At 32.3% G+C, this 11,744-nt stretch overlaps 1 protein-coding gene across 1 annotated transcript in view; it reads left to right on the top strand.

The window, feature by feature from the left end:
* LOC107690971 (suppression of tumorigenicity 18 protein-like) overlaps positions 1-9,754 on the top strand; it is a gene marked incomplete at its 5' end in the record, with an annotated part of 30,176 nt that extends 20,422 nt beyond the window's left edge. The window contains 10 exons of the mRNA XM_016489411.1: positions 1,122-1,228; positions 1,382-1,444; positions 1,555-1,623; positions 1,838-1,900; positions 2,516-2,596; positions 5,783-6,004; positions 6,771-6,859; positions 7,058-7,161; positions 7,259-7,402; positions 9,535-9,754. Coding sequence (XP_016344897.1) covers positions 1,122-1,228; positions 1,382-1,444; positions 1,555-1,623; positions 1,838-1,900; positions 2,516-2,596; positions 5,783-6,004; positions 6,771-6,859; positions 7,058-7,161; positions 7,259-7,402; positions 9,535-9,675 — 1,083 coding nt within the window. The remainder of the gene's footprint in view (positions 1-1,121; positions 1,229-1,381; positions 1,445-1,554; positions 1,624-1,837; positions 1,901-2,515; positions 2,597-5,782; positions 6,005-6,770; positions 6,860-7,057; positions 7,162-7,258; positions 7,403-9,534) is intronic.
* Positions 9,755-11,744: the final 1,990 nt, after the last annotated feature.

Here is an 11,744-nt window from a genome sequence, read left to right as displayed (position 1 = left end):
CGGGTCTGGCGGTAGCACTTTTAGCTTAGCTTAGCATAGATCATTGAATCTGATTAGACCGTTAGCATCTCACTCAAAAATGACCAAAGAGTTTCTATATTTTTCCTATTTAAAACTTGACTCTTCTGTAGTTACATCGTGTACTAAGGCCGACGGAAAATAAAAAGTTGCTATTGATGATATTAGGCAGCGCCTTAAAATAGTCCCCAGCACGCTCCCTGTGCAAGCAGTTGGTCACGTTGGTTATGTTGACGGAAGTTAGCCTATTTTCAGGCGCTGCGTAATATCATTGCGCCTGCTGCACCCATGGTACGGCAGCAAAGTTCCTTGATTATTACATCGAAATGAGAGTATAGTTCCTAGCCATATCAGCCTAGAAAATAGCAACTTTTCATTTTCCGTCGGCCTTAGTACACGATGTAACTACAGAAGAGTCAAGTTTTAAATAGGAAAAATATAGAAACTCTTTGGTTATTTTTGAGCGAGATGCTAACGGTCTAATCTGATTCAATGATCTATGCTAAGCTACAGCTAAAAGTGCTACCGCCAGACCTGGAGATCGGCTGAATGGATTCGAAAACGGTAAAACTCAACTGTTTAACTCTAGGGGAGTTGGAAAATGAACCTATTTTCAAAAATAGTGGAGTGTTCCTTTAAAACCCTTATGTTTCTATTTCTTCATCTAAATTATCTGGTTCAGTCAGCCACGACCTTAGGCACACTGTCTCTTGCGATGTGCTGCTATGACACTAAAATTGAAAAGAAATTGCAGAAGAATGTTCCTGAAAAGCCGACAATTTTTCATTCTCTTTAGAGTCAAAGAACAAACCCAGACAGTTGTATGTTTGTCTGGTTCGCCCTCTGACATCTGGTGCTCAAAGGTACTTACCTTATAAAAAAAGTAAGTAAATCCAAAGGTTTTATGCCCATCATAAATACTACGAGGGATTATATTGGAGTTTAAATGGATATATGTTTTACTAAGTATACTTAAGCAGCATCAGACCTCTCACAGACTATTAGTGCACGAGTGCTCACAGAATGCCATTTGTTTAAGTGACCGTCGTGTCTTTTCTTGGAAAGTCGCACAATGTTTTGACCTTCTGTCCCTTGTCTTGTAGATGGATCAGCTGGAGAAGGTGTCTCTCGAGGATAAAGCGTACAATGGAGATGCAAGCATGGCAAAAAACAAGATGCTCATAAGAGACAACAAGAAAGAGCTGATGAGGTAATAACATTATTTGAACCGCTGTTTTGGGGTTTCTGGGTCACACGTGAGCATGATAAAGGCCCTGTTAATAATTAGAGCATGTATAGTAGATCAAGAAATCATAGGCTGTGTGCATCTGGTCATTATTCTGGTCTTTTTTTCTCTTTGCAGTTGTCCGACACCAGGTTGTGATGGTAGTGGTCATGTGACAGGAAATTATGCGTCACATAGAAGGTAAAACCCTGCATGTTTTTCACCATCTTTATTTTTCAAGCAGCAAAATAACCTTGAAAAAATATACATAATATCTACATTGTTTTTGTTTTGTTTTTTCATTTTTGTAGTGTATCTGGTTGCCCATTGGCTGACAAGACCCTGAAATCACTAATGGCTGCTAATTCGCAAGAGCTCAGGTAAGAATCAGCTAAAGTTTCAATCCAATAAAAATAAGAAATGATTTTAAAATTACATAGAATTAATGTGTAGAAATAATGTAAATTTATGTATTTTATAAATTATTATAAGTAATAACTATAATAATAATTGTACTATAATTATAAATATTTATTATTGTTGTTGTTACTGTTGTTATTGTATCATTGACACAAATTTCTATTTATTTTAAAGGTGTCCAACTCCTGGCTGTGACGGTTCAGGTCATGTGACAGGAAACTACGCATCTCATAGGAGGTGAGCCTCATTAGACAGGACATCTCTATTAAATAATCTTAGACTTCAATGAAAGATGAAAACATAGTGACAGTTTTTGATGTTTCTGCATGACAAAAATGGTCATGCTTTTCATAAGAACACAATGTCTCATTTTTAAACCAGTGTGTTCTAGTTCTAGATGTTACACTTTAATAGATTTTAGACATCAGGAATAATTGTACTATAATTATAAATATTTATTATTGTTGTTGTTACTGTTGTTATTGTCGTTGTTTTTATTTATAATGCATTTTATTTATTAAAATATTTAATAAATTATTATGACCTAAACATTTTAGCTGTATTTAAAAAAAATTTAAATATATTTTTAAAAAATTACAATTTTTTTATTTTATCATTTAAATTTGTAAATATGAATATTTATTATTTGTTATTTTTTGGTAATTGCCAAAGAGTAAATACTTTGTGGCATTTCACGGCTGTTGAGGTAATGACCCCTGTTCAATGGCAACACGACAGGTGTCAAAGCTTGAAACATCACGCAGTAAACGCAGCGGCCGTATCTTTCCCACACACACGTCTGCACGCTTGAACTTCTGAAAGGTTCGTCACATATGTCATGTTCCTTCCCAGTCTGTCAGGGTGCCCTCGTGCCAGGAAAGGAAGCTTGAAGCTCACGCCAAGCAAAGAGGACAAAGAAGAGCCAGAGATGAAGTAAGACACCACCAAAACAATGACAACCAAATGCTTGCTGTTTTTAGTTAGATTGAACAGAAAGGTTTTACGTTACACTTAAATGTATCATCATTTTACACAAAATGTCTTGTTTATTTGATTAAATAAAAGATTTAATAGAAATCTAGTATGCACTTTCCATGAATGGAGTACGCTTATGGTGACGCTTTCATTTTTTTCTAAAGCATTAGAGGCACAAGTCATAGTGTTTTTGGTGAGAACTATTTGGTAGGTTTGAAATCTATTATAAAATTAAATAAAAATTAAATTAACCTAGTATGAAATGTAGCTAGGTTTAAATGTATCAAATGATTGTATCATCACTATAAAATAGTAATCTGTTAATATGCGTAAAAATGTTAAATTATTCACAGAGAAATATTTTAATAAAAAAAAAACAATCATTTGCCATATCCCAGAATTTTTCCTCATAAAATTAATAGGAAAAAAGTCTCATTTTTTGTGGTGAGAATTATTAGATCATTTTAAAAACTATTATAAAATGAATTTCAAATTAAATTGAATTAAACTAGCATACCATAGGTTTAAATGCATCAAACGTCTGTATCTTTATAAAAATGGTGCTTTGTTAATAAAATACCTAAAACTGTTAGAAATATTTTACATTCAAAACATTTTTTCACTGTATCCCACAATTTTTCTCATAACATTAATGGAAAAAATTTTTGGGAATTAATTTTTTGAAATTTGAAAAAAAAAAAAAAAAAAAAACATTTAAACTTAATATATGTGCTATAAAATAATTAAAAATGAAAATGAAAATTTCATTTTCATATAAAGGATGCATATAATTTTTTTATTTTTTTTAAAAATCAAAACAACCTGTACAACTAGCCTTTAAAACAATTATTTTCACAGTAAAACACATGTAAATAAAACAAAAATGTTGTTTTAGGGAATACTGTATGCCTGAAAGCTAGATGAAAAATCATTATATAAATCCATATTTTTTGTTTTGTTTTGTTTTAATAAAAATAGAAGGATAGTTTATGTTTGTAGCACTGCATTTCCTAGAAAAAAACATTCAAAAATATCATCCTTTTAATTCAGGGAACTCAAAACTCTTTCCTCGTTTTCCCGTAAGATCTCATTTAATTACAATTAACGCAGCAGTTTGCTTTTTAAAAACATAATACTATGGAGGACAAAAAAACTTCATTGAATTGATTCCAGCCTTAAATCCGAAGTCTGACCCAGAGTGACAGGGCTTTCCTATTCAGTTTTTTTTTTCCGCAAAATAATGATTTTTCAAAAATATATAATGTATTATGTGTATATACTGTATATATATATACACACACACAAACACACAACAAAAACTACTAAAAATGAGAAAAATCCACAACAAAAACACTAAAATTTCAACCAACATTAAATAAAAACTCAAAATATAAAATTTAAATCACAAGGTTTTAGTGATTTTGTTTTGAGTTTTTGTCACTTTTCATAGTCATTACATACATAATGTTGTCTTGTTTTAGTCAGCGTATTAGAGCCAAAACTGCCATAACAACCTTTCCCATACAGGCCTGCAGACAAGCTATTTGTACTATCCCAGATAACCTCTCACCTCTTCCAATATGGGCTATCAGGGAAAGGGTCAGCCACCTCCAAATCATGTGCTTTTTCCCCCCTGTGGAGGACGCGCAACAATTATGTGCAATTTATGTCATTCCATTACTGACCTAGGGGGAAAGTGAGCAGCAAAATAAATTGGCCAACTCCTCAGCACTCTAGTCTTCAACTTGGTAGGGCTTGTTTCCATCGGCGGCACGTTAACCTCCCTGCCCGTAATTATTTACTGGAGTGCGTTTCAGACGAAGTCCGCCTGTGCCGATAGAATTATTCCTTCCCTTTTTTCTGCTTTAAATACATTTTTAATCAGCATTTCACAGGATTAATCTTCTTAATGGTATTTGAAAAGTCTTCCAACTCGGCAAATTGGGGGTGGGGGTGTTTACGGACTCGCGTAATGACAAACGCGTCGCGGCGGCGGTGTGGGCCCTCGGAAGTTTTAGCCATCAAATTATCGAGCGAATGTATACGGGCTCGTTTGTGTTTACGTTGTAAGCTCTGAAACTAGTTCAGTCTCAAATAAGAGATTATCTTTGGCAATCACTGTTACTCTGTTGAGTTTAGGACAACAAAAGAGGGCTGCGCGGGGGGTTTCATTTAAGCAGGTCGAGGGGTCGGGTCACATCTGTGTGGGTTTTGGCATGGTGACCCAGAAATCTATACCAAACAACCTTTGTGATGCAGATTATGACCTAGTTCCCCCCAACTAGTATTGTTTTAGTATCGCTGATATAGTGTTATAGGGTTTTTTTTCAATTAGATTTTTTTACATTTTCAGTTTTTATTTAATTTTAGTTAAAGTTTTAATTTACAAAATATCTTTATGGAACATGATCTTTACTTAATATCCTAATGATTTTTGGCATAAAAGAAAAATCTATCATTTTGACCCATACAATGTATTTTTGGCTATTGCTACAAATATACCCCAGCGACTTGAGACTGTTTTGTGCTCCAGGGTTACATATGCCTATATAGATTTTATTCCTTTTTTTATTTTTGTTTTAGTTTTCGTTTAGTTAAACTAGATTAAAATGTTTAAAATGTTGCCTCGGTAGCTAGCTGAATTAAAACATTTTTTATATATTTTATTTTATTTCAGTTAATGTTTATTTTATTTCAAGTAAAATGTTTTTTGATGGTTTTATTTTTATTTCCAGTTTTAGTTATAAGCGCTATAATAACCTTAAAGTTCTGAAATCTATATATGTGCACTGCATAAATTAGGTCTAAAAAGTTCACTAGTAATATAACTGCTTTAATTATTAACTGAGAAATATTTTATTCTATTTTATATTCGTTTTTAAGTACCAAAAACATATTTTGCTGTATATCTCACATTTTTCTCATGAAATGAATAGGAAAAACAATATTTAGTTAGATCTCCTGATGCTGATGATCCTACTTTCACTGATCATTTGTTGGGGGGAAAAAGTCTTAATTTATGTACTATGTTCATGGACAGTGAAAATATCTTTACCAGGATGCACATAATCTTCAGTGAAATCAGAGTGCATTGTTTTGTTGTTAATGCGATCGTAAGTATATATTTCCCTTCTCGTGTACCAGGTGCCCGGTGGCAGGCTGTGACGGTCAGGGCCACGTGTCGGGTAAATACACGTCTCATCGCAGCGCAGGAAGTTGCCCGATCGCCACCAAGCTGCAGAAGGAGAGCTCTGTGAACGGATCCGCCTTCTCCTGGAAGCTCTGTAAACAGGAGCTTCCGCACTGCCCTCTGCCCGGCTGCAACGGCTTGGGTCATGCCAACAACGTCTTTGTCACACACAGGAGGTGAGGAAACTATACGATAACCTGGAACTTCAGTTCTGATGTTAAACCTTGTATCTACTGTATAATGAGACCTCTTGACCCAACCTGAACACATTCACTGTGAACTTTCTGAGTTGTACATATATATTATATTATCTTATATTACATTGAAATGTGATATACTTTAAATAAATTTCTAGTATATTATATATAATGTAATAACACTATACATTATATAATATAAAAATGTTCACATAAATATACGAAACGAATATTAAAATACACGAATATATACATGTTGACTTAAAAGTATTTATGATTCAAAATATGCATTTTGTTCTGTAAATATATATACACACAATACAGAACTCACTATATTATTATTCCAATAAATTTACAATATTATTACTATTATTTCCAATCAAGCTAACATATGTGGATTATTATTGTTGTTTATTTTTTCACATAAACATACAAAATAAATATTCAACTACACAAATATATACAGGTTGACTTCAGAAATAAGTAAAAATAGCAGTATTCATTATGCAAAATATGTATTTTCTTCTGAACATAATTTACATCTCGTGTTTATTAATTTTTGACCACCATTACAGTATCCAATAATGTTAGTATTTGTAAATGTAAACATTCTGTGAATGTTGCTGATTACGGTCATATATTATACTTATGACCTGAAACTAGATTATAATTTGTGTAGTTAAAAAAAGAAAAACTCTAAATTGCTAGTATTGATCTGTAGATTTTGTGTTTTGTCCCTTGACAGTTTGTCAGGATGTCCACTAAACGCCCAGAGTATCAAGAAGAAACTCTCTGATGAAGAGATGATGACCATCAAACTCAAAACCAGCAGCGGTGAGTAATTCAAGCGCTTAAAAACGATAAAAGAGCATAAAATGAAGCTAAATGCTGAATGTTTGACACACTAATATTATCATTGTAGTGTGCGATAAGAAGAAGAAGAAGAAACATAAAGAGCTTCAAAAGTTACTGCAGCTTTCTCAAGCACTATGGTTGAGATTAACATTGCCTGGCTTGTCTTCTGTCAATCAGGTATCGAAAACAGTGAAGACATGCAGCACTTGGATCACGAAATAAAGGAGCTAAATGAATCCAATCTGAAGATAGAAGCAGACATGATGCAGCTCCAGACTCAGGTAAATAACATGATATGCATTCATTTGACCTTCTTACACGCTGAGCATTGTGGGTAATGTAGTTTCAGAGCTGAAGTTTTTCCCTGTTTTAAAACAGATTTCATCTATGGAGTGCAACCTGAAGACTATCGAGGAGGAGAATAAAATAATCGAGCAGCACAACGACAGTCTGTTGAAGGAGTTAGCGCATCTCAGTCAAGCACTTATCAACAGTCTCACAGATATCCAGCTGCCGCAGATGGTGAGACGGACCTCAGGCTGAAACATTTACACCGACCGACACGCTCTGATAAACATGTAAAACATAACCTGATCTCGGTCAACAAATGTTATTACACAGTTTTTGATCACTGCATAAGGTCCCTTACAAAAATCAATGGTCACGGTAACTAACTATACTGTAAAAAAAATACGGTTTTCAAGTAACATAATACTTTAGAAATATGGCATTAAGGTTTCTGCAGGTTTTATGAAGGCCAAGTTAAGACTTTTCAAATATGTGTTTAAGACGAAGTAAAGAAAATGATAGTTTTCTTACCTTATTGAGATATATTTGTTATTGTTTTAAGAATAAAATCACTTAAATTTGTTAAATTTCTCAGAAAACAAGACTTCAACTATCTTCACATTGCAATTCAAGTAAATGTAACAAGACAGTATGTATGCATTTATTCATTTATTTAGTGCAGTGCATGCAACATTACATTTTATTTAATAGAACTTTGTTTTGATTAAGACCTTTTTAAGGCCTTTATTTGTGGTTGACCCACAAAACCCCTGTGTTAATATTAGTTAACTACATTAATTACCATAAACTAACAATATAAAATTATTCTAAAGCAGTTAATGTTAATTTCAAAATGTACAAAATGAAAAGATGATAGCGATAACAAAGATTAATAAATACTGTATCAAATGCTCATTGTTAATGTTAGTTAATGCATTAGCTAAAATAATATTAAAAAGATATTTAATATGGCCAAATCCAATTGAATCAATTTTATCAGCTATAAATGTTTCCTTAAGGAACCAGCTGCACATTTGATATTTTACAGTGAATTTTCTAACAAAGTACCGTAGCTACTACAGTAAAACTGTGGTAACTTGGTATTAGCCACTATTGTCATTATTACAAGACAATTTAATAGCCACACGAGTTGTTTGCAGGCTAATTTAATTTAATATGATGTAATAAATACATAATATATTCAAAGAAATTAAGGATACGGGTTTCTATAATATTAAAACAAAATGGGAAATTGAATTAGATAATAAAATAACAGAAGGAGATTGGAATCAAAGTTTAAAAGAAAATGTAAGAACTACACAATCTCCATATTGGCAAGAGTATGCTTGGAAAATCAATATGCAATATTTTATAACACCAGAAATATCTTCCAAATATAATCATTTATTTTCAGCATGTTGGAGAAGCTGCGGTGAACTTAAAGCCCATTATACTCATATATTTTATACTTGCAAAATAATAATAAAAAATGTGGACAGAAGTAATTCAGGTAATAGAAGACATTTTTAAGAAATCAAATATAATAAAGGTACAAAATAGAGTTTTGGGTATAAGACCTACGCTACTTAGTAAAGATGAGTTATATTTATTTAGAATACTGAGAATTACAGCTTTTAAAACAATAACACAATTTTGGAGAAGGCAAGAATCCCCAGTTTTAAATAATTGGTTAGATTTAACTCTATGGAGAGGATAACGTATGAACTTAAGAGTAAAAGTATACATTTTGAAAAGATATGGGCACCTTTAAAATCAAAGTATACATTATAAAATAAAGGAATACATATACTAATTGCCTCTATATAATTCTACCTCCCTTTTAATTGATTCATGAATTATTTTAATTTATTTAATTAATATTATAATTAATTCGTCTTAAATACTATTATTTGAATTTCTTATTAGGAATTAGGTGTCATTATAAGAGTTTGATATGAATATGTGGATTTTTTTAATATGAAAAAGTGTTTTGGTTATTGTTCTAATTATTATTTTTTTTCTTTATGCATTGGTGATAGGTATTATCACAAGAGAAAAAAAAGTGAGGGAAAAGAAAGTAGAAGGAAAAATGAGGATTAAAGGAAATGTTCATTTGTATAACTGTATTAAATGTGCTTGAACTGAAAGACATAAAGTATTAAAAAATTTATTTAATATGATGATTTACAGGAATGAATTTAATATGATTTTACTGTTGCAACAATAACTGTAGTTATTGTGGTATTTTAAGGTAAACTATAGTTCAAATTGTGCATGCATGTTTGTAAGGGATGAATGCATTTTAAAGACATTATGAAACATGCATTTTAGAGTTACTGAATTTATTGTTCTTTAATGTGTTTCAGGGTCCAATAAACGAACAGAACTTCGAAGCCTACGTGAACACGTTGACGGATATGTACAACAATTCAGAGCAGGAGTATTCACCCGAATGTAAAGCCTTACTGGACAGCATCAGACAGGCCATCAAGGGCATTAACGTATAAGGCCAAACTCTCGTTCACAACCCTTTGATTGTCCGCAGAGGGCTGGCTTTGTCATCTGTGCAAGATATGTCTCGTTTAAAACAACAACTCCATTCCATGACAAATTCATTGCACTGAAAATTACCAGCCACATTTTTACAGCTCGGTGTTCCTTTTAGTGAGATTTGACCTCCTTTTGCACTTATTTATTTCCTATGGTTTGCGTGACTTTATTCCGTATTGTTCTTTTGTGTGTTATTATATCATTGCTACTATTCATCGGTACTATTTATCTCACAGTAATCTTATTTATTGATTTATTTATTTATTGTTATAATTTTTGCTGCAACTCCAAAAATGCAAGGCCAATCTTACATATTGTGAATTTTATTTTGCATTTGTTGTACAATAACTGGGAGTTTTAGTCGTTCAAAATATATCACGATGACTTTTTCTTCACAACTGATGTGAAATGTAAGAATAGCCCACTTGCGCCACCTGTTGGTGAGCAGCTGTTATTGGTCTATTAGAGCCGTACTGTATGCATCCCTGACTTAATTTTTTAATGTAGTTAATGTACCCCACTGAAATGACATCATTTGTTTTCATGCAAGTGAGCAAAAAGACAAATATTTTATCCGATTAACTCTCCAAACGACTGTACAGTGAGCAAAAATCAAATCATCCACATATACACACACACGCACACAAAATTATTTCCGTTTCTGTTCATATGAAATGCCTTTGGTGTGCACATCCGTGTGTGCATATATGTGCCTAAATGTAAATGAGTACATGGAATATGATATGTTTTGTGGTAGAGCAGTATTATGTGAATGGTGATTCATTTTATTCTGCAGTATATTTATTTTCTGAATGAAAAGCCTCTAAACTCGGTTTACCTTTGTTTATACGCCATTTTAAGTACGTAACGATATTCTTGTAAAAAAAAGTGTTTTATGATCAGGCACAATACGGTTTTTATTCCTTTCTGTGAGACTGAACTCCTCAACCTTTGGCTTCTTTTGTGCGACAAGCGGTGGGCTCTCAAATAGGTTTTATGGATGATATTTTCTCAAAGCACTTCGTGTCTTCAAGCCACTAAAATAGAAAAATTGACAATTTACAGCAAAAGAACGGCAATAGAGTAATCTTTCCATTTTGACTGGATCTGTACCACTTGATTTTGTGTTTAAATGCACAGCCGAGGTCACCTTATTGCTGTGTTACGATCACAAACGGCCTCGTCGCAGCACTTTTAAAGCTTTCTCTAACACTAAACGTACCCTTTTGCACTTTTATTCTGTTATTTAGTGTTTATTTTTGACAAATGCGTGATCGGTGCAGGTTAATTAGCACACTGAAGGCGTTTAACCTTAGTTTTACGTTGTCCATTGATAATGTCAAAAATTGTGTTTTTGCAGGTCATTCAGATGGAATAAAACACTATTATCTAACCAAATGTGCATAATGAATTGTATTCTCAATAAAACCGAATCTTTTTTTTGTTGTTGTTGTTGATGAAATCCTAAATTACTGTATAATTCATGATTAATTCTGTTTCAGTTATTTGTAATTCCTAATTTTTAATTTATAAACCACAGATTGTTTGCTCAGGAAGTTTTGTGAGGAATATTAATTTTTCCTTTTTGTATTTGATGTTTTGTAATGTGATATGATTTTTTTTTGTGTAAAAGAATAGTATAATACACAGTACTGTAAATGATTTCGTTTGTTTTTGTTTTTAAAAATGTTTTTTGTTTTTTTCAGTTCGAGTAGTTTGTATATCAGGATTTCCTTACACTTTTAAAATTTCATAAGCAGTACTGCGCTGTGTTGTACAGTTTGTGTATGGTAGAAATAAACTATTGAAATGATCTGCATAGCACTCATTGTACAGTTGCTCATATTAAAGTCCTATAAAAATAATATAATTTATATTAAAGCTATTATACAAATATTTACTAGATATAGATCTATATGAAGAGTGCATTTGATATATATATATATATATATATACAGTGGGTACGGAAAGTATTCAGACCCCCTTAAATTTTTCACTCTTTGTTATATTGCAGCCATTTGCTAAA

The sequence above is a fragment of the Sinocyclocheilus anshuiensis genome, unplaced genomic scaffold, assembly GCF_001515605.1.
Source record: "Sinocyclocheilus anshuiensis isolate Anshui unplaced genomic scaffold, SAMN03320099.WGS_v1.1 scaffold6670, whole genome shotgun sequence".
Classification (NCBI taxonomy): domain Eukaryota; kingdom Metazoa; phylum Chordata; class Actinopteri; order Cypriniformes; family Cyprinidae; genus Sinocyclocheilus; species Sinocyclocheilus anshuiensis.
This window is presented reverse-complemented; position numbering and strand designations above follow the sequence as displayed.